Below are 24,337 nucleotides of genomic sequence, written 5' to 3'. Positions count from 1 at the left end.
ACTAGGCATGCAAGTAGGGAAAACAGAAAATGTAGTGATGAGGCCCTCCACCACAGCAAAAACATTTTAACCCAAAAATATGAAGGAAAACGAAGTGGAAATATCTACTTCTGAAAGGCTATATCATACACTACCTCACCAGAAAAGTGAAATAACATTAATACAGATAATACAGAGGGGGCCCACCTTTCACATCCTATTAATGCAACTGTAGTATGTATCCCCTTATTACCAACTAAAATATCAGGTCACTGTCCACATTCTTTGGTAATAAAGCTGTAAGTATTGTCCACAAGAGATCGGTCAACTTTTCTATAATCCTGCAGCTTAAACAAAATATATTACTATATATAACGCTGAGGTTTTACATTTTATCAGAAAAAAATAAAGGACTCAATTTTTTTTTTTATTATTTTCCTGGGTAGAAAAATATTGTCAATACTGTGAAGGGACTACACATACCCTGAGGAAAATGTTAAAATTCTAGTGTATTATAAACCCACCACCTTAATACATCCACCAGCAGATTATTAACGTCTTATCACACAAACTTTCATGCTAAGCACTTGCCAGGTTGACTTGGGCATACTGATTGCTCACCAGATATCTTCTTACTGGTAGATGAATGTGCAATGACTCTTCAGGTATCCTCCGCTATTAGGATAATGTGAATGTACTTTCTTGATCATATATCCCATACTTTCATGATGACCCTAGTACAGCCACTGTTCACTAGATGTCTCCCACTGCAAGTTTAACGTATATGTTCTAATGGTTCAAAATATTCAATTGCTTGTTTATTTAATGCAAACTGTCCACCCTATGTCATCCAATGCTAAATCAAATCAGCCTGCTTGTACTTACTTTTGACCAAAAATCCAATGCGTAACAGACTTGTGCATGGGAAATCTTACCAGATGTGGACGTGTGTACCGACTTCTGATTAGATGTTATACATCATTGGGTCCCTCTACACAACTATTCACCAGATATTCACAACTGCTTGGTCAACTTGTACAATGACAATTCACATTTCAAGTGATCAACAGATTTGCATACACCAGTTCTGCCATGTCCCTCTGCCAGATCAACTTGCAGGTAACAACTATTTACAATATTTCTTTAATGCTGACTTGTGCATATACAGACTATTCAGTGGTATGGTTAATATTTTGTATTAATTATTCACTGAACAATCCTTAACTGCATGGTTATTATGTTCTCACCAGAAGTCCCACATGCCACATGAAATGGTGTACCAACCTCCATCACTGCCATATTGACTTCAGTAGACTTGCATGGATTGATGAGCACTGTCTTCCTACCACATTAATATACTGGTTCTTTACATGTGGTAATGAAATAAAACTTGCTCACAATAAAGTACTAACAACAGCCAAAAATTTTCAGTGCACTTATGTGTAGCACCCTGGAGATGTGAATATTCCGCATGAGCCACCCAACATATAACAGTAACCTGAAGGATTCAAACCAACAGAACATCCACCTTCCTATGCAGTGTATGCTTTTTCCTGCATTCAAAGCAGTGGGTAATGCACAAGGAATTCAGCATATTGATGTCACTATCACTTTAATATACTTTAAAATAAACACTTTGCCTACTGCTTAGGCTGATGACTTTTGTGTAATAAAAACAAATAATCAAACCCACACATCCAACACCCTGGGTTAAGCTTTAATGAGGACAGGCAAAACAGCATGAAGCAACAGTCCAACCAAGAGGAAGATGGGTATTAAAAGATGGGTGTCCTGGTGTGAATCCTTTATTTGAACTAATTCTATCACATTAAAACTGAAATAGAATATACTAAAACACCAAATCTTCCTGTTGTGTAAGGCCATATCTGTGGTAGTATTCACTCCAGTTTTTCCTTATTCATTAATAATAACTTTTTCATTGTTCAATAATAACTGGTTGAAACAAGACCTGGGGCGGCACACCCGGATATCCCTGGTCTAGAGTTCAGGTATTTGTGTGCAAGTCTACTGATTAAATAATAATGACACCTACAACTACCTATAATGATGACGCCGATGATGATGATGATCTCCGGACCCACAATGGTCAATGATCTCCCAAGGAAAGGGTAATAAGGAGTGGGCAGAGGAAGGAGGAGATGGGGGAGGAGGGGGATGAGGGGTCAGGAGACAGAGCTCTGGTTATGTTGCTGGGACGACAAACACTGCCGTCCTTGACTTTATTTTTACATAGAAAAATAAGCATTTTTCATGGGACTATACAAGGCAGGATAATGCTGTGAGGGGAGGGGATGGCATTGTCGGAGCCACGGAAGTCAGGAGTCTCCTGGCCATTCTCTACTTCAATCCATCAATGCAATGCTCCTCAACCTAACCCAAGAATATATTTAAGAGGGCTTTTATGTAATATCTAAAAGCAACTATGCCAAAGGCTCAGCTGCTTCACCACCACACTACAACAAATATGCTACTGCTGATCAAATACCCTCAGAAATGGGGTGATTAAGTAAAAACTATGGATCCCATGAATTCCAACTTGAGTGATTTACACAGGTTTCTATCATACAATTGTAAAGTTCCATACACAATACAAGTACAAACAGACTGTTAATCCCTATACAGATTTAGCATACTGCTAAAGGTACCCAAATTTAGTAATCTGAACAGAATAATGTGAAATAAAAACAAATGTGGGGTGACCACTGCCTGTAGGTTGGGCACAGAAAACATTCCTAAAATATCCGTGACTTCTTGCTGTGGGAGTTGGTGTTAAGGAGGAAGGGAGGTAGGGGAAGGCATAGGTTGGGAGTGATGTGTAGCGTGGCACCTGCTCTATTAAGATTGGTAATCTCCTGCCCAAAGTTACTTCTCTGTCTACAGAGAAGGTGTGACAATTTTACAGTCCAAGAGGCATTGCTGTCTGCAGCCAGAGCACTGGCACAAACTTTCTGCTGGAGTGTTGAAGCCTCTTGGGTGAAAAGGTTGTAAAGAAAAATTCCCTCCCCCACCCTCCTTAAGCATATTCCCTTGGTCAAGGGGACACAACCTTCCTCCTCCAAAGTAGGCTAAGACCCATCCAGTATCTCTAACAGAGCTGGTAGTAGGCATGAAAGATACAAGCCTTCAAAAAGATGTCAATGCTGAGCCCTTCCCTCTAGATCACTTTGTCAACTTTTCATGTTACATATTGCAATAACATGGAAAAAATATTTGAAAATAAATAGAAAACTTGAATAAATAGATAAGTGTGTGAAGCAGAGGCAGCCTGAGCATTTGGAACCACATTTAAGTGGGGTTGTAGGTATACGAGGAAATTAATACATAATGTAGCATATATGTGGTAATATAAGATGAATCATAAGTAAATGACTTAAAAATGCAGTAATATTGTACAGAACAATAAGACATGCATTAATATGCAATTATATAGAATGTTTGGGCAGGTATGTATGCATAATATATATATACATACATAAATATACATACATAAAAATATATATATATATATATATAGTGTACACGTTTCTGTCCATTTCCAAGTGTGCTTATTTCTCCAAGGGTCCTATGAACCAGTGGTCAAGGAAGTTTGTGGGAAGGGAAAGAATAAATACTGAGGTATTCACCTGCTATTCAGGCAATTAGAAGAACAGTCCCCAGTTTGTCGATGCTGCACTGAGCCATGACACCCAACCATGGACTGTTTCCAGTGTTACACAATCAACTCTGACACACCAGGATAGGTACAGCTTCTGTTTTAATGTATCAAATAAAATAAAGGTGCTCATGTCTGCCTCCTGGCTCACTGGAACATATATGGACTCAGTGGTGCCATTCACCATCACCTGTGTCATGGTGCCCCCACACTGTCCATTGCCCACGCCATTTCTTAGCCTAATTCAATTTTAGGAGCCACCATACAATATTAATTTTTTCCTGTTGAAAAGACACTTGCAATGAAGCACTGTGAAACCACGCTTGCTATGGTGCAATACGCATACATGGGCCTGAATGCTTGAAACTCATGTTGAGCTGATTTGTGAGGGTGAAGGAACCCCAAGTTTATAGCTTCAAATTCTGTATTGGTTTTAAATTCTTTGGTTACTTTAAAAAACCACTTAACTATGTTCAAGATAACACATTCCTGCATTGTGAATTACAAGAGAGAGAATGGGTTTGTACCAATTAAACAATGAATGATTATTACAAATTCAATTTTTAAATGGCAATTTTGATCTCCAACGCAGCAGTGAATATCGATTTTTAAGGCGAACACAGGCCAAGTCCTCAAGATGACGAGATCCTGGACAAGCAGGTGTAACACTGTTGTGACGCTTCATTCCACTCCCTTTCATGCTTATAGGATGAGACCATGGCAGGGACACTGATAATTTAGTCCAATCTTATGAATAAACTGGCAGATACAGGTGAATGAAGAAGTGACAAATGGTGGGACTAACTCATAAGAATGGCAGTGGACTGAGAATTGTGACTGGACTTGGGTATGATGGAGATCACACAGCACAGGTCGCAGCATTCAGAATCCAGCCAACCTTGCACATACTCCTTAAAACGGTAAAATTGGCTAAAATACTTACATATATATAAAAATCTATGCAAAACGTCATTAAATAAAAACACTCAATTCAGGGAGTCAGTGACCCATGGCAAGGCACATGATGAGGAAATACATGCCCCACCAGAGGTACAATGACAACTTTGGGTGGGCTTATAAATGATTTCTCGATGAGATGGGCAGTTCATTACCTATTTGGTCTGAGTAGTAGATCTAAATTTAAACGACTAATGAACTATATATTCCCCATTTCACATGCCACATCCACCAGACAGTGGCATAACATTCTCCTGGGTTGAGAAGGGATGGGTTTGATCGTCTAGTGCCCATTGAAAGGTTTCTGAATACTCTGAACTACAGACCTTGTCGAGAATTCATTGGACTAACCACACTCCATAGCCATGGCTAACTTGAGCTGCAAACTGGAAAGTTTGTGTACAAAATATTGATCATCTCTCCATGATAAAAAGCCTCTTGGAATGTACGTTACACAAGAGTGCACAAGGATGGGGGGATCATATGTCTGGGGCAACGCGGCACTGCTGCTGGGGCAATAATTCAGTCACAACAGTGTTACATCCCCCCACGAGCCCATGCACCATCACATGATGTTGCCAGGCCCGTCAAGGGTCAGAAGAGGGCAGAAGGTAGAGTGGGGGTCAGATAAGGTGGTAGTTAAGTGCATGAACCACCACACTCACATATAGGTGGTAGTACAGTACGCAGGCCACCACACTCCACATTCAGGTGGTAATACAGTACGCAAGCCACCTCACTCCACACATAGGTGGTAGTACAGTACACAAGCCACCTCACACCACATACTATTCATCCACTTTCACTTTCTTCGGTGCTGGTTCATCAGTGCTGTCTGGAGGGTTGGTAGAAACTGAGCTGGTGGGAGCTGCCCCAGCCATCTGACTGGGAACATCTTGAGTGTCCGACTCGCTGATGGCTTCTGAAATGGATTCACTAGGAGCTTCAGACGCAGGCTCACTTGGGACCTCAGAAAGAGCCTCGCTAGGGGCTTCAGACACTGCCATGGAATCATTTGTGTCCTCACAATTTAAGATAACAGAGGCTCTGCTGTTCTCCGCATCAGAGGTGCCATTGGTATTCGCCGTGAGATTTTCCTTATTAGCAAAAGCAGAGTCCATTGAGTCATTGCTTTCTTCTGGAATAGGACCACCCTGGGGAAGAAACAAACATGCCAGCCATATAGCTACAACAGACAAACTCTGAATAAATAACCCTTTGGTCTTAAACTGAACAGCATATCTATAAAACTTGAAACAAAAAATTATTTTATCTACCAACCTCTTAACATTCACTTCACTGTCCATTCCTCAACTGAAAGTAAATGTGTCCAAGTAAAATATTCACTTCATGCCAATATTTATAAATGAATATAAGAATACTTGTAAAAGGGTGTTTCTATAATGGTTTCTCCACCTGTCCTAAACAGTTCATCACCTGAAAAATTAAGTTGTCTAAATAACTCTTATCAACTTTCCACCTCACTCATATAATAATGCCCAATTCTTCATCCCATTTTTCCATACTTTTTCATTTTATACATGAATCTCTAGCACATACCACTTAAGTCATCTTTTTGAAGAATGATACCATTTCTCTTTGCTGACCTGCACATTCCGTAATTATCAATCCTCAGTTCATCTGGGAGTCATATCTCCATCTGATATCTTTTGCATGCATTCCAATATATCATTGCAGACTTAACCATTTAACTAGTGTTCATCTTAAATGATGATCCCAGCGTAAGAAAAAATATTTGTGGATAGGGCAGCTCTGGTTTTGGTGCATTATACATGACAGCCACGGGATCAATATCAGCAAGTGAAGCCATTCTTTGTGTGTTCCTAGCCCTACCTAGATAATGTGGGAAAGAGTAAGTATACAAAAAATCAAAATTAGAAAATGACTCATATGAGAAGTGTGATATCTTGCCTGGGGATAACATAATTATCAAACACTTGCATACATAAGAAATTAATCAAATCCATACCATCACCCACAAACAACGCAGCTTCCCACATCACTACAACACAATGACCTTGTACACCATATCCTTGATTGATTCAATCTATCACAAACCGCTTCTCCCAAAGTACTATTGGCAACAGACTTCAACAATGCATCTGACCCTGTACCCATCACATTCTCAAACAAAAGATACTTGACTTCACTGACAACAATGGCTAAAAAAGGGTGGCCATTTTCCTAACCAACCACCATGGCAGTCACACACAAAGGCTTCATCTCTAAATCAGTCACACACAATGGCTTCAACTTTAAATCAAAACTCTAAAAAGGAGTTCCCAAGGAGTAGAGTTCTTTCTCCAACTCCCTTCAATCTCTTCCTACACAACCTCCAATTCACCTCTAGCAAACCAAAACATGAAGGTCCTTTTATATGCGGATGACCTCACAAACATCAGAACACCTGGACACCAAAGAGGCACACAGAAACATCTAGCACTACATGACACAACTGCAACCATGGCTTAGCCAGAACAGAATGCCTTCATCTCCACAGTACTCTTCAATCACTCTGATAACCCCAGACAAGACACACATCCAGCTCGCAAACTCAAGTCATCTTGAATGGGCAATCACTCCTAATCATTAAAACATCAACCATTCAGGGAACCACAAAAGGAACACAACATTCGCTCCCCATACAAATAACATCACAAGCGCAATAAAAACTAAATGCCTTCAGAGCAGTAACTGGCACCAGATTTGAAAAAAAATTACCCTCTACAATCAATTCATCAGCTTCAGTTCAAACTAAACCTCACCTGCCTAGTCTTCCATTCTCTAAAAAGCAATAAGAAAGTTGCAAACCATACAAAATTATTTACTACACCAACATAACAAAGGAACACAAACTTCTTTCATAAGTTCTTTCTTCAACAAAATCAGATACAAATAATATATGAAAAAATACTCAAGAATCTTCAATAATATTAGATACAAGTAATCAGTAGGAAAAAGTATTCAAGACTTTTGCAGCCTAAGGGAGGGTAATTTGGTGGAACAGTTGTGAAAGGGTTAGATGGACCATACAACACAACAGTATCTACTTTCTTACATATTTGTTAAAAATTTTAATCATTAGCTTCTGTCTCTTCCTGTGAAAGTTTTCATGAACATGAAACTCATTATCTAGCTTGAAAATACTATCTCGTCAACATGCTCCTCAAATTCAAGACACAATTACATTAATTCCTAAGTCTTTGATGTTTTCTTTCCAAGAAGGAACAGACAGATTTATCATTAATCTTCCCAAGACTTAATTGCTTAAGTTTCTTTTATAGTTAAATTCCATTTAAGGTCTCTTTTATGGATTAGTATATTAATTCAAGTCTTTCTGTAGTTTTGTTCATCTTTTATTTCCACTAGTAGACCAAGGAGATGGAGGGATAGAGAAGCTTTCAGGTATCATGTCCTGAACACACAGGAGAGTAAGAGGCATGCATGCATGGAATAATAAATTCATTTGATATGGTATATAGAGAGAGGCATGCACGGCAAATATTTCAACCACAGTATATGAAGAGGTCATGTTAAGTCATGCAACACCCTGTGGGATTTGGTTGTGGATGGGAGGCTCTTGTTTTCAGTGCATTATACATAACATCCAGAAAACAACTGATATTGATAAGTTGTAAAGGGTCATGCAACAGTCTGTAGGATTTGGTTGTGGATGGGAGGCTTTTGTTTTCAGTGCATTATACATAACATCCAAAAAACAACTGATATTGATAAATTGTAAAGGACTGATACTGATGAATAAAATTCTGTTGGCCTGATGAAGTTAAGTAGGAAGAAAAACCCAGTACTATAAAAGACAAATCTACTTACATTTTTTGCCTTCTGAGGAGACTCTGTCTGCGAATCTCCATTCTCTGTGGGTTGTTGTGTAGAGGAAGGAGTAGTCACAGCAGCACCTCCAGGCATACCATCAAGAAGCTCCTTCTTCAATTCAGCCACCACAAAGTGTGCCCATAATGCCATCTCAACCTTATGGGGGTTCCACTTATTTTCACTGCCTGAAATAAAAGCAACATACTTCAAGTTGTATAAAAGAGACAAATACATTTTTTTATTGTCAGAAAACACTGTTAACAGGAAGTATCTTTTCGTTCAAGTAGAAGTCAACACTCAACTCCAACATCAAAGTGAAACAAGTTTTATTGTCTTTCCACATAAAGACACAATTTTATAGTACCTGGAAAATATTCTAGGATACAATACAAGACATGTGGTTTGAAAGTGTAATTAAAGTGCAGTAAACAGCAATCCTAAGACAAAGTTGCTGCATATCCTGCCAAATCCAGAGAAATCATAAGTTCAACAACCTCAGGGTAATCCAGATGGCAGTAGCATATCCGAGTCAACAATAGAACTAATAAGGACCAAGGTATGGCATGCTAATTCATGAACACAATGTCTTCAATCAAATTAAACCTGATGAAAACAATGAATAATTAAAATGTGAATGAAAACAGCATGGAGAAGTTCAAAAAGGTGCACAGTAGAAGAAAACAACTACACATGAACAGTAAAATGAATGATGAAAATATGAATGAGGACAGCATGGAATGTTAAAAAACAAGTAAAATAGTACAAAAAGTTCACGTAATGGGGCTTCACACATACATCACAAAAAGGTAATCACAATGGGGTAATAGGTAATTACACACAAATGCAAAATAATGATTCTTACCTTCTTTATTTAACCTATTAGCAGCTGCTTTGAGTTGTTCCACAAAGTTGAGAAGCTCTTTTGTGGTATAGTCGATGCCTTCAATTTCTGGAATTGCTAACAGACATTCATCTGCCATGAAGCCACACAATTCTGGATTGCCTGCCGTCAGGATGGCTGCAAATATATAGAATATCTTTAACACAAGATGCAGGAAAAGCAGACATAATAACGATGTTTAACTAATGGAGCCCACTGCATCAATGACACTCTGAAGCATGTTTCCAGCCTATTAAAGTAAATAATACAACTAGAGAGATAGCAAGTAAGTGAGAGGAACCTGTCACACAATTGTTTAGGTGCTGTTCTTTCCTGTGCTAACAGGTCACCGTGTTAGGCCTACCACCTGCCACTTCCTACCTCAGTCCACATAGCAGAATTTGGTTTAACTGGTACAAAATGAACAGAACCTACAAAAACCTTTGTAGTACAAGAAATGCTTCTTGAAATCAAAAGAGCCTTGGAAAACCTCATCCAATTTCACTAACAGATTTACCTTTATGTCCAAAGTTATAATAAAAATACCTCTACTTCCCACATGGTGAAACCTCAGATAGTAATGTTTCCCACTTCCAACAGTTCTTTTACGGTACAAACTCTGCTGAAGACTCGTAACCCCTTCTAGTTATAAAATAATGCTTCATATTCATCAAATTTACTTTTTCTTAAATGTAAAAAAAATATTTCAAACTTGCTTGCTGTTTCACACATTTGTGAAGCGTGCCTGAAACATGAATAAAAAGGCCTCATTCACTAACTTTCATTTCCTAATTGTTGTAATGCCCCAAACCATAGCCTACCCAACCACAATCAGGTCCCACAGACTTTCAATAGTTCCCCCTGCCTGCTTCATATGTTCAATGACTGCATGTCAACTTCTGTACACCCCTTATGCATAACTACAGCCTCCTGCATGTCCAGGTCTCACCTATATATCTGTACATACAGGCCCTGGGCACTCAAAATCTTCTTCCAACTTTTCATATATACATGAGCTCTCCCTATCTTCTATGGGACTCCTTCAGTTCTTAAGATACTGGTGATGTTCTTAAGAAGGAAACAAGTGCAGTAATGTTGCGTGTGTCTATGTTAAAATAAAAAACTACATGAAACTAAAAACAATTATTCTGTTAGAGCAAAAACTGGATAATGCAAAGCTTTGACATAAAGTTGTCAAGAAAGGAAGAAAGGACAAAGAGTTTGAGAAAAATAATGTAAAAAAAATGTCAGAGCACTTATAAGTGCATGCTTCAAGAAAGATGAGTCAAAATTTTGCTCCTTATTGTGAAACGTCAGTCTGGATAAGAAAAGACACATTGAAAGATATATTGATGAACAGAGTAATGATTTAACAAATAAACATATATAAGGCCAGATGAAACAACACACTTCAGATATGGCATACTTACTTGAGGCCATTGCAGGACCAACACCTTTCAAATTACATAAGGCTTGGATGGCAGATGGCAAGTCCTCCTTCTTCATTAGAGCACGGAAAGCTTTTTTTGTTTCAGTCATACAGAGTCGAGGAGTGTTCATCTGGATTAGATCCTTTAATCTGGGAGAAAATTTTCCACGCTGAAAAATATTTGGAGAAAAAAAAAGACAAATCACTTGGAAATCTACAAACGAGTTGTGCAAAAAATATCTGAAAACTTACTACAAAAAGACTACATACACACCAATTTTTTGGGGTATATTCCAAGAAAAAGGTGCCAATTCAATTACTTTGTTTCTTCCCATGTTTAATTTCTAGTCTTAGGAAAATGCCATACAGCATACAAATTACCATATATCTTTCTCTTCCTCTTTATATGCTGTATAATTCAAGTTCATATCTTTCATGTTAGTCCATGTCTTTCATCTGATCTCTATCCACTTATCAATTTCAGCCTGCTGGGCTTGTGACTATACAATACAGAAGTATCTCATCCCTCATTACTGACTCAAAAGTACAGTTTTTTCAATGTAGCCCTCAAATTCTAGATCTTCATTTATGAACTCCTAGACTTTTTGACATTTACTTCCTTCACAATTTTTTCCTAGTTGGATCATTAATAAGTTATCTTTTAAATTTTCTTTTGACCTATCATATATCAGTCTACATTTTTACATTCTTTTTATACCATAATTTTAATTTCTCTGGTGTCATCTGAGAAATATATCCACATCTAACTCTGACAATGTTATCATTATAAACAGTATTGAAGCTGATATTTCTTAACGCATGCCTGATAAAACTTTATCTCCATCTACTATACTCTATTGTTTGCCTTATGATGGCTTTGGAGGTCAGCTTCTAACCAAGCTGTCAAGTTGATCCTTGGTTATCAGGCTACTGATGGGTGATGCAATTTACAGGTATTTGTACTGGCTCTTTTTAAATTTCTGCAGACAATACATTAAACAAATTTGAACCAGACATATCAACACAGTTTTCTTTTGTTGTGCAGTAATTCAAATTTCAGCAGACAATACATTAAACAAATCTGAACCAGACGTATCAACACAGTTTTCTTTTGCTGTACTTCCTGCACCTTTTAATTTCATTGATAATATCTAACACTCTAGCATGCCCGTCATGCCAATAGGCAACCATATTTTGGTGCAAATCTAAAACCACAGCTTCTTTAATCTATGAAGTGTAAATTACAATTTATGGTTTCTTTCCCATTAATACTCTAGAGAAGCAAGGTGATCTTAGTCTTTCTCAGTGGCTCAGGTTCTTAAAATTATCACTATTGGATATAACAGATTTTTGGAAATTCTAATTTTCCAATTTTTCATACCCTCATAACTAATGTCAACATAGCAGTATCTTATTCCAGAGAGTATCAGTACCTGAAGGTCCCAAAACTCAAGTCTTTCCATTTTTATGCTACAGGCAACTGTTCTGCTATGTTCACGTAGATTAAGGTCATCATACAAGCTTTTTCCATTCTGAAAAAAGACAGTGCTCTATTCTGTCAAGTATCATAAGATGTTTCCATTTCTTCACTTCCTAATAATGAGGTCCTCAAAACCTTGCAACAGTAAAAGTTTACCATTAGTAGCTGACAAGACTTGAATTATGCCACTTTTATCAATTCATTTCTACATCTGTACACTTAATGTCCAACACCACTTGTCCAATTACATTTTGTAATTCATTTCCACTCCAAAGGAGGGCACTGTGTTTTGAGGTACAATGTCACCTGCTTGCCTTATCACAAGGAGCCTGGCTCTCATGGGGGCCAAGTGGGGTAACAAGCCCAACCCCCAAGGCTCAGTGCTTAGGTCCCTCACCACCGGTGGGCCCCCACCTCCTGAGTTATAGGGAGACTTAATCTCAAACAACAAACAACTGCTTGCCTTATGGATCCTGAGTCTCCTCCGTTTTGAAAGACTGCCTCAGAATTTTTCTGTCTTCTACAACTTTTAATTATTTTTCATATATACCCCCTAATTCTGCCAATTCTAAGAAATTTCCATTGCTAAACCACCTGCCACAAAGCACTCCAGGCTTTACATCAATGCACTAAAATCCCTTATGCAGGAATTTCAAAGTACACCACAAGGATTAGTAAGGCTCTACTTCATATGATTCCAGGGGAATTTAAGCCCTTCTATTACCATCCTTACCAATCTGGAACAAATAATTAAACATCCAACATGAGTACCTGACTGTCACAACTACTTTTCCGACAAACAGTGTCTTTTTTACCTCTTAAGCCTCCACAATTAGTACCTATACACTAATTCTATCCCCTTAAGGACACAATCTTTCTCATACTTTTAACTAAGCTCACTTTCCCCCATTGCAACTAAATCTCATGAGCAATAAGTAGCATACACACATGAAAGAGGAAGGACCAAGCAAAAACCATTAACAATGGAGTCATTTTGATCTCAAATATCCACTAAGATGCTAAACCTACAGACCACTCAGAGACTGACTAGTAAGATACACCCTTCTTTCCCTGAACATCAAATCAAATCTTCCTTCTTCATTATCTCTTCCAATAACTTTCAAACATCTGAAGAGTTCTGAATAATTTCTTCATTCTTCTAGTCATATCAAATCTTTTCTATGAAAGCCATGGTTGAAGCTGCTTCCTTTCTATTACAAGCTTTATTAGTCTGTCCAGCTTTTGAGAAAGTAACACTGCAGAGTTCTAATCACAAAAAGTGAATGGTCTGAACTTCCCACCTTTATCTGAAAGAATCGGTGGTCCACTTACTGACTAAAGCTATGATCTGAGGCCAGGTGTCACAAGCAACTCCAAAACAGCAGAGAGACTTTCAAGGCTTAATTACCCAGAGTAAATCATGGGGGAAGACAAAATACACATATCAACAAGGCCCCAATACTACTGTATCCTGCTAACAAATTTGAACATATCAAGAGACCAAGAAGAGATTTTATATATGACATTAGCAGAGGATACAACTGGAGGATGACACTTCAGGTCACAAAATATCTGTTGCACCAAGACTTAAATATTAAATAACATACCAAAGTTTAAGTATCCAAGACACACTTGGTTTAATGGCTGTGACTGTGATGCACTGAATGTTTCACTCCTTTTTAAGCACTTCAAAGGTTGCTAATACTTTCCAAGATGGGAAAGAGAAATTTTTCAGTCTGGTTAAGAATGGATGGGTTGAAAGAGTTTGGACATACAAATAAACCTTCTCCTCCATATTCTTCCATGGAACAGAAATCTGAAATTCCATGGCTGCACACAAAGTATGGTGTTCCACTTACATTTTTTAGGACTGTGTTAAAAGAGTATCAGTCCTACATTTACATAACTTCAAGCAGTTAATTTGGGGCTGGATTAATCCTTACCCATAAGAGATGAACTTTACCTCTCACTAAGTTTTTTATGCCTACACATAACAAAATTCTTCTCTTTCACCCAACTCGGCTATCTTTAAAATCTAACCCTTTGGCTGAGATTAAGACGTTATAGGTTACTTATACTTAAGAAGAGGGAATCTGAACAGTCTGCTATACTCAAAACATGGCTAAAAATACTGATATCAAATTCATCAAACAAAGACTCTTGCAATGCACTTATATGTGACACTAAAATGAAAGCATGAGAGAAGGCTAACAGTTAACAATAATCTAAAAGGAAACAGCTACCTAAGTATGGGTGAAAAACACCATGATAACAGGTGACTGACTTCCTAAGCAATATTATCTACCAGTCAGTATCAAAACAGCATTCAAATATATGGACATGGGAAATTCTGGAGCTTTTCAAAATTTACATTAAATCTAAATGAAAATATGCACTTCAAGTCACATCAACAGACTTAACATATAACTGAGATGGTCCAGAGGATGAAAACAGAGATGATGTCTAAAAACCAGAGCATGAGTCGCAGGGAGAAGATCTATGCTTTAATTTCCAAACCATTAAAAAAGTAAAGGGAGAACAATTACTACTTTCAAATCTCTAAGTCAATTTGACAATTTTGGAAAATTAAAAAGGAGGGGATTTCCAGCCCCCAGCTCCCTCCCCTTCCAGTCACCTTCTACGAAATGCAAGGAATACATTTCAATGTATACATATAAATACATAAGACATATAAACATATACACATGTACATAATTCATACTTGCTGCCTTTATTCATTCCCATCACCACCCCACCACACATGAAATGACAACCACCTCCCCCCGCATGCGCATGAGGTAGCACAAAGAAAAGACAACAAAGGCCACATTCATTCACACTCAGTCTATAGCTGTCATGTATAATGCACCAAAACCACAGCTCCCTTTCCACATCCAGGCCCCACAAAACTTTCCATGGTTTACCCAAGACGTTCACATGCCCTGGTTCAATCCACTGACAGCACGTCGACCCCGGTATACCACATCATTCCAATTCACTGTTCCGTGCATGCCTTTCACCTTCCTGCATGGCCCAACCCACCAACATACACATGTATATACATAAACGCCTTCACACACACACATATACATACCTATACATTTCAAAGTATAAATACATATACATACACAGACATATACACATTTACATATTCATACATGCTGCCTTCATCCATTCCCACCGCCACCCCGCCACACATGAAATGGCAACCCCTCCCCCCGCACGCACGCGAGGTTTTACAGGAAAAGACAACAAAGGCCACATTCATTCACACTCAGTCTCTACCTGTCATGTGTAATGCACCAAAACCACAGCTCCCTTTCCACACCCAGGCCCCACAGAACTTTCCACAGTTTACCCCAGGCGCTTAACATGCCCTGGTTCTCAATCCATTGACAGCATGTCGACCCCAGTATACCAAATCGTTCCAATTCACCCTATTCCTTGCACACCTTTCACCCTCCTGTATGTTCAGGCCCCAATCACTCAAAATCTTTTTCACTCCATCCTTCCACCTCCAATCAGGTCTCCCACTTCTCCTTCCCTTCACCTCTGACACATATATCCTCTTTGTCAATCTTTCCTCACTCATTCTCTCCCTATGTCCAAACCATTATCAAGGGGATAGGGAGAAAAGAATACTTCCCACATATTCCTTGTACGTTGTAAAGGCAACAGCAAAATCCTCCCCTCCTGTTTTACTTTTCCAAATGAAGGAACAGAGATGGGGGCCAAAATGAGGATTCTCCCCCTCTAAGGCTCATTCATGCTCGACACTAATACCTTGCTCAGGCAGGAAATGGAGAATTTGTTTATAAAAAAAAAAGTGAAAAACATATTCATCTAATGTCCATTCCATCTGGGATTCCCATTAACTGGGTTGACATGGTAAAAGAGTCCACTTATCTGTGTCCTTACTTGCTTCCTCTGCAAACAATGTTAAGAGTAAAAAGTTCTTGGAAAAATAATTACTGGTTATAAAACAAAATTTTAAGCATAACTTACAGAGAGTTTCCATTTCATACAAAGACAAAGTTCTTCATGAGTGAGGTGGGCCTCCTTCCCTCTTGCCTTTATCTTTTTAGGGAGCTCATTCTGGTACCTGATAGGAAAACCAAAATTAATTGTATCTTTCTTAACATCAAACTACAACAAAAATTATGAATCTAAGTTCAATAAGTGCTTCAATTAACAATCATTAATTACTTCTATTGATGTACTGCCTTGTAATGGTTTCTATCACATCTCTAGTCATCTACTCACACTGCCCAACAGCTTTTCTGGAATCTTCGTTAACTTACAGACTGCCTGTGTTTTCATGAGCTTCATCATCAATTAAAAAAATCAGTTCATCTTCCTCTTTTGGTTCATGATTATGAAACAACTTGTCAGGTTAGCTATACCCAACAATGAGAGTAAATCACATTACAAGCCACAAGAGCAGCCATAATGCTTTACTAAGGTACCAACTATAAAAATCTTTCACATACCAAGTTCCCCATACTGTTAAACTTGCCGGCCAACCAAGTCAAGTAATCCAAGTCTATATTCAATTTCAAATAAGGCTTCATAAAGCAATTCCTTCACCACTACCTCATTTATATTCCAACTATCCTGACTTCTTGTGTTTTCACACTTCTATAGCTCACCACTATACTTCTGCGTTGTCTCTTTCACTTGATCCCTTGCTCGCCTCATGCCTTCCAGCATGTTCAGGCACCAAATACTCAAAGCATCTTTCCCTCCATTCTTCCATCTCCTCCTAGGTTCCCCCTTTTCTTATTCCCTCCACTTTTGACCTCCATATCTTCTTAGATATCCTCTCCACATGTCCACACCATTTCTGTAAACACTTCAGCTTTCTCAAACATACACTTCTTGCATCCACACCTTTACACAATTTCTTAACGCTCCTCACACTACAAAGTGTTATTAAGCTCTTAATTCCAAACACATACAACCTTTTCTGTACTTTTTTTTAACAAAATACTGCAACACACATCCATGCAACACTGTTAGGACTGCTATTCCACCAAAAACAGTGAACTCTTTCCTTACATTCCTAAATTGAAAAACTGCGTACAAGGCCTTAGCCCACTCACTCTCCCTATGGCTTACTTCAGCTCTTATGGTTCCATCCTCTGCCACGTCCACATTCACTTCCTGCAGGTTTCCTCCAGTCAAACTCACACTCCAACCAACCTGTTCCTTTTCACTGCTAAACTCAATGACCTTACTTTTATCCACATTAACTCTCAACTTCATTCTCTCACACCTCTCCCAAAATCAGACACCAAACTCTTGATTCATGATGCTGTACCAATGGATTACCACTGTACAGTTGCAGTTCCTAACATGTAAAAAGAATGACCATAAAGCATAATCAGACAAAGAACACTAATAATCAATACACTACAAAAATCAAATATGTAGTTTCTAATGTATCACCAAAATAACCTAAATACATGGTAAAAATAAGCAAATATAATTAAAAGAAAAATAATCTTGAATGTTTTGGCTATTTTTTTGACTGAAAGACAAATACCTTTGCACCCTTGAATACCTTACACTTTTCACCCATATACACAAATGTGGACCTGGGTTAAAGTGTTTAACTAATGAAAGAAATTCGTCTATTACAGTGTAGAAAATTCACCCATACTACATACCCACCAGCATCATGATGTGAAATTGTCTAATTCCACTGTACATATGCTCCAAACTATCTTTTAAGAGCAAGGCAAATCACAGGCTGAGTTATAAGCATTCATGTGGAGTTATGACCAATGAAAGGCATGCAGAGAACCAAACACTCTTCATGAAAAAAAAAAAAATAAATGCACTCAAAAAGGAACTTTAGTGTGAGCTGTACTGAAATGGATGAAAACATACTGAAGTCTTTTACCTTAATTCTAACCAAAAGATTTAACAAAATAGTTTACACCACAAAAGCACTAACATCTGGCTATAAAACAATGTGTAATCTATATAAAGATTCTTCAATACTTTGACAAAAGTAAGCAATTCCATTGAGTATTTATACACTAACAACAAACATGTATTCAAAAAGACTATGTCTCCACAATACTTGTCTTTGAAGCTGAAATATTATTTCATCCAAGTTTGTCAAGTATTCTACCTACTTGTGTAATCAAAACAAATGCAATGTATGCCATAAGTGATATCATGACCACCAATAAAAAAAATCCCCTCGGCAAGAATGATCAATAGTAATTACTTGACTCAACAAGTACCACGGTTAATTACCAAGTAGCAGATCTCTTCTAAGCAATGCATCAGTAATCTAATATCAGTGAAAGCTGTTAAACACACACCAATCAGCCAGTCAAGAGACACACCAGACATATAGAGCTGCACTCATGCAACATCTTAAAAGACAGCTGCAGCTACAGAAATGACAGCAAAGAAAGATAGTTCCACCACATGAGTCATTCATGGGGAGAAGGGAAAAAATGACAAGAGCAGTAATAACTGCAAATTGAGAAGTATAAACTACAAAAAGTAATTAACAGCATATGAGGTGTCAATGAGGGCATGTGACTAAATACCACCAACGGCCAGAAAACTTTTAACACCAGCTTAAACATTAAAAGCTTCTACAGCTGAACAGGTGATTATAACAAGCACATAAAAAGTTTGCATAACCATTGGTGTAAGCAATAAAATCAATGGCATCTTTATTTACATATCAACAAACTATGAGCTATGATAAGGTTATAACCAATGCAATAAACAGTAACCATTACTTTAGAGCAATAGACTCAAGAAATATGATTAGGCATTTTCACACAAAACTATACTAAATCCAGGGATGCTGAACAGCTGTAAGCAACACCACGGAACCGTATTAACGTTGATGTTGTCAAGTACCACCAGCATCAACACCTATATCAAAGTATACTTCATGACAGTAACAGCAACAATTACTATAACCCTATCAATAACGAACAAGTAAATCACTAGAAAATACGTAAGACACGAAACACAAGCATCAGAGGCCAAAAATGTTAATCTTCAGCCACTTCAGAGTAGCCACGGCCGTTATCAGGCAAGAGGAATGGATGTGACAGATGTCACAGCAGGTGTGGGTGCCTCAGCATCAACAGCAGCACAGTGGGTGGACACAGCAGCCGAGGTGGCCGCGTGCCGCGTGCTCCCACCCCCCCTCCACCACCACCGTCCTCACATCTCAGCCGCCCACACCCCCCCTCCCCCACCACCCTCACGCCCGCGCCCCTGCCACGTGCCAGTCAACACGTGGCCCACACTACCGCTTCATCAAAAAATACTAAAAACAATAAACTTGTGAAGGAAATAAATAAATAAATTCGGTGGGTTGCGGGGTGCGCGACGTTGCCAAGTCTGTGACGGTCTGCGGGCGGCCATGGGCGGCCCCGTGGGCGTGCGGGCGGTACTACACCACAATTATGTTTGTCACTATCACATCATCCACCACACACGCCACCCGCGGCCTCCAGCGGGCGGGAAATACAAAAACACTGACGTTTCTCCCTCTCTCACGGGAGGCCGAGGCTGGCCAGCCAACACAAAGTAAGGTTCAATGACATGCTAACTTCTCTCTCCTCCCGGCTTACCATTTGTCCAGCTTGAGGAACTCCTCGGGCTTCTTATTCTTCTGCTCCGCCTTCAGTTTCACCGCCTCCTCGTATAAGTTGTACACATAGGCAAATTGAGCAGCTGTGCCCTGTGTAAAGAAAGTCCTCGGGTCTTTCATAGCGGCGGCGGCCATGGTGGAGACTCAACAACAGCGGGACTCACGTCAGGCTCTGGCCATGACAACGCTGCCACCACGCGCCCGCAAAACATCCCTGTCTTCAGGTATTTTCACCTCTCCTCCACCCATTTCTGCCCTTCTGAGCTTCGGACACCGACTGTACTACTACAATGCATTAGTATAATATACAGTATATATTCAAATGGGTCTGCAAGGTGAGAGAAAGGGTTATTAAGGTCTATAATTTTATCTCTCCAAACTGGTAACAATGGACTCTGGGGACGCCGAGGATCCCATTGGTCGGCGCGTCACCCCGGTTCACATTCTAGCCACTCAGAACACTTCCTCTTTCTTGCTCCACCAATCGCACCTCATCCGTTCTATCCGCGAGCCAATCACGTTGCCCGGCCACGCCAGGCTGAGGCACATCTGTGGTAAATTTTTGCCTGGGCTGCAGGGCGGCTCAACGTGCATGTGATGTTAGTGATATATTGCAGAATGACATTGCTAACGTTGTATTATGGCCACCATATCAACACAGCTTAACCTCAGTGCTCCTCTCCGGAGTAATATGTTGGGCTAAAGCTGCTAGCATGGCCGCCGCCCCACACCCCGACACATCCGTCAACTCAGAGAGAACAAAGGAAGCCTAACCTTAATTATAAGAATTGAGTATTTCTTTTGAAGTTAATGGCGCGGTTTGCTTGTTCCGCGTCCCCCACGCCAATCCCCCCGCACCCCCAGCAAGCAAGGAAAACGTTTCTTCTTGGAGGACAGAGGGAGAAGGGAACATGTGTGGCAGATATAACGTTTGGCAAAGGTTTGGGGGAGGGGGGAGGGAGACCGGTGAGGGCTTCCCCGCTCTCTAACCTCTCTCCTCTCTCTCTCTCACAACATACTCTCTCACTCCGTCCATTATTTTCGCGTTTATCGAGTATCATTTGTAGTGTTTCAGGACATTTGTAAAGGTTTGATTACAATGGAGATCTATTTCTGTAAAACTGATATCTGACGCGCAACATTCCTTGTTATTGATATGCAGGACGGGTTTTGCGGAGATATCCTATTTTTCCTCAGTTTGCTCTTGAGATTAAAGTTAATTGCTGCGCTTTTTATACATATTTGATGATGGTCAGACGTTATGCTAAGTGGATTAATTAGGCATTTGTAATTATGAGCATGATATATCTGTATCCGTAGCAACCTGGGCTTCCTATAGGCCTAACCGACGGTTAGGCTCGTGTTCTGAGGGTCCACGACCGGGTCCATAGGCCTCGTGTTAGTAGTGCTCACTGGTCCAGCCTAGATATTGGTAGTTCACTATGGGCTTTATGATATACGCTGGTCCATGGTAGTTCGCCATGGTTCTTGACTGGCCCATGGTAGTTCACCATGGACCTTGTCCAACCTGACCTCGTCGTTTTTCACCATGGTCCTTGTGGTCCGAACCGGCCTATCGTAGTTCATCATGGTCCTTGGGATCCAAAGTGGCCCTTGGCAATCTTAAAATAGTCCCTATTGTATTACAATGGTCTTTATCTGTCCTATCATGGGTTCCGTTGACCAATTTTGGTCCTTCCTGGTCTTAATTGGTCTTCTTTGGTCTGTGCATATCTCTGAGAGTACATAATGGTACTTGGTGACCAACCTAGTCTCTTGATACTCGCTCCCTAGTCGTTGATGGTTCGGCTTAGTTCCTAGTGGTTCATTTTGGCCCAGCGTAATCAATTCATGTCCACAGTGGCAGTCTGTGCCGGTCCTGGGCTGTTTTTGGTGGGACATTCTAAGCCTTGGTGGTCTATTTTAGCCCTTGGTGGTCCATTCTGGTCTTTGATGGTCCTTCTTGGTTCAATATAGTCCTTGTTGGTCCTTATGGTCTTTGTTGGTCCTTATTGGTCCACACATGTCCTTGTTTGATAGATACTCTACTAGTTGTTGGTGCTGGTACTTGATTACAGCCCATGTCGATTCTTGGCGGCGGTCCGTCCACACCAGTCCAACGTGTTTCATGCTGGTCCATTCCGGCCTGTTGTTCCATCGCACTGGTGTATCCCGGTCACTGTGGGTACATCTGGTCCATTCTCGTCACTGATGATACATCATATTGGTTCATTCTGGTCCACGAAGAACCACCCTGGACCATTCAGGCAATCAACCACCTTAAACACAAAGGAACTACCTTTTAGCACAACGGTACGACCCTTAAGCACAACAGTGCTACCGATGAGTATGACGGCCTAGCCTTTGACCTGACCTTTTACAATGGTGTTTCATGACATGTTTAAACTGACTGTCGTACTATATGAAGGAGATATTGGTAAAAGTATTGCAGTACCTTAAAAGCCAGAACAGTCACAAAATGGGCGCCTCTCACTTCTGGGTTATGCAACAAGGAAAAAAAAGTGAACTTCAAAACAGTATTAAGGAAATATCACATGTAAAACTCAGTTCTGACATGTAACAAAAAGTGATAATACATGACCAACAAACGAGTTATATAAAAACAAAAACAAAGTGTGACGAAAGGAAATATGAGATGGGTTTGAAACAACGTTAGGTGTGATTTGCTTTGGTTAGATTATATAGGCTAGGTTTGTTTTGGTTGTTTGCTCAGGTTAGGTTGCTTGAGTCGTTTGGTTAGCTTAGATCTCGTCCGATAGGTTACGTTACATTAGGGTTTGATTTGGTACGATGAGGTTATTATCAGTAAGTTTATTTTTATTATAGTCGCGTATGCTATCATTGTTGAACTAGGTTATATTTGGTCTGAGTAACGTTATGACTGATTTGGATATGTTAGGAGATGTTTCCATGGGTCCACTGGACACGAGGTGACCGGGGGAAGGCTATTAAAGATTAGACACAGCGTGGGAAAGATGCAGATGTTAACAGAGATAGTGTGAAGAACACATGACCCAACGATCAAACTAACTCACGATTTACAATCCTTGGGTATGATATCAGGCCTAGCCTTTGACCTAAACTTTAAAGGTCAGGTCAAGGCGTTAGGTCATTGTGTGCTGAACAAAGATATTACCAATAAAAAAAAATCTGAAGGAAACTGTATATAATTTTAAGGAAGACGAGAGTCATATTGGGTACGAACAGTAGTAAACGGCGTATACCTTACCTACCTCCGATAAGGAACGCTAATAGCTTTGCCTCCTGACCTTGTAACTACATATTTAATCAGTCTGATACGAGGAAACAAGACCAACAGTCTTCCTGTTGGACATAGTTATCATGAGGTTTGGTCAATGGTAAATCGTACAGATTGTTGCCACTCGGTAATTGTCATACTTGTTTGGGTACTTTCTGGTGAAGTGTTTGCTGAGAGCTATTTTGTCTTGCCGGAAACCATGGAGAGAGAGAGAGAGAGAGAGAGAGAGAGAGAATTTGAGCATGAAGATCACTTTCGTTCGACGCAGTCATTTTCATGTGTTGGCATCTACAGTGCTATCAGTTTTAAGACCTAAGGCACAACGTTATGACCCATGGGTAAGATGGCCTTGCCTAACCTTTACGGGGTGTGGTCAAAGGTCACGCCATTATACCCAACAGTTTAACCGCCTTTCTTAAGAAATGTACCACCTTGCTCATGGGGAGCGTTGTCATGTTTAAAGTTGGCACCACTGAAACCAAGAGGGGAACACTGTACTTAACTATATCCTTTGTGCTTACATCCACATCTACCTCCGACAGACCCACAGCTACACCATCCACCCATGGCAGATCCACATCTACACCATCCACCCATGACAGACCCACATCTACACCATCCACCCATGACAGACCCACATCTACATCATCCACCCATGATAGACCCACATCTACATCATCCACCCATGATAGACCCACATCTACATCATCCACCTATGACACTCACATCAGAAGTGACGCTTCGCAACCTTGTGAATCGTCAGTCCTGTGAGGTTAGGCACCGAGCCTATGAAAGCTTAGTTAAGGGCAGTTGCAATCTCTAACCTAGGACTAGGCTACTGTGTTCCAGGTTGCACCTTGATACAGCCACTCAACACAACTGAGACACTCGTGTGAGCATTCATTGCTCCCGTCGACCAACGAGTGTTCAAGAGCTTCTCATTAGAACCAAGACGAGAGGTGAGTGACGGGAATATACCCACAACAAAGCACTTTAATATCTACTTCCCCTTCTCATCTCTCTCGTCTTTTGTCATCTTTTGTATGAGTCCCCTCCGCTCTCTTCCTTTCTCCTCGTCTCTCTCTCTCTCTCCCTCCCTTCCTCCCGACCGTTCTCCTTCCTCCTCTCCTCTTCTTTCCCTCGCTTGCCACCGCTCTCTACCTTCCTC

At 39.9% G+C, this 24,337-nt stretch overlaps 1 protein-coding gene across 1 annotated transcript; it reads right to left on the bottom strand.

Moving 5' to 3' along the window:
- Positions 1-1,768: 1,768 nt before the first annotated feature.
- Amun (protein amun) lies at positions 1,769-20,215 on the bottom strand. The gene is made up of 6 exons (XM_071696468.1): positions 19,870-20,215; positions 16,259-16,355; positions 10,775-10,943; positions 9,327-9,482; positions 8,462-8,649; positions 1,769-5,763 (listed from the first exon to the last, which is right to left on the bottom strand). Exons 1-6 carry the CDS (start codon positions 20,022-20,024, stop codon positions 5,398-5,400), a joined length of 1,131 nt encoding a protein of 376 aa, XP_071552569.1. The 5' UTR covers positions 20,025-20,215; the 3' UTR covers positions 1,769-5,397.
- Positions 20,216-24,337: the final 4,122 nt, after the last annotated feature.

The sequence above is a fragment of the Panulirus ornatus genome, chromosome 59 (genome assembly GCF_036320965.1).
Source record: "Panulirus ornatus isolate Po-2019 chromosome 59, ASM3632096v1, whole genome shotgun sequence".
Lineage (NCBI taxonomy): Eukaryota > Metazoa > Arthropoda > Malacostraca > Decapoda > Palinuridae > Panulirus > Panulirus ornatus.
Note: the sequence above shows the minus strand (reverse complement) of the source record. Positions and strands in the feature narration are given on the sequence as shown.

What these genes read in the sequence shown, in the direction of transcription:
- Amun (XM_071696468.1), bottom strand. Translation starts at nt 20,024, where the DNA reads ATGGCCGCCGCCGCTATGAAAGACCCGAGGACTTTCTTTACACAGGGC. An exon ending in GTATGAAATGGAAACTCTCT is followed by an intron (nt 10,944 to 16,258) that starts GTAAGTTATGCT and finishes AATATTTTTCAG; the next exon opens with CGTGGAAAATTTTCTCCCAG. An exon ending in TAATAGGTTAAATAAAGAAG is followed by an intron (nt 8,650 to 9,326) that starts GTAAGAATCATT and finishes CTTTTATTTCAG; the next exon opens with GCAGTGAAAATAAGTGGAAC.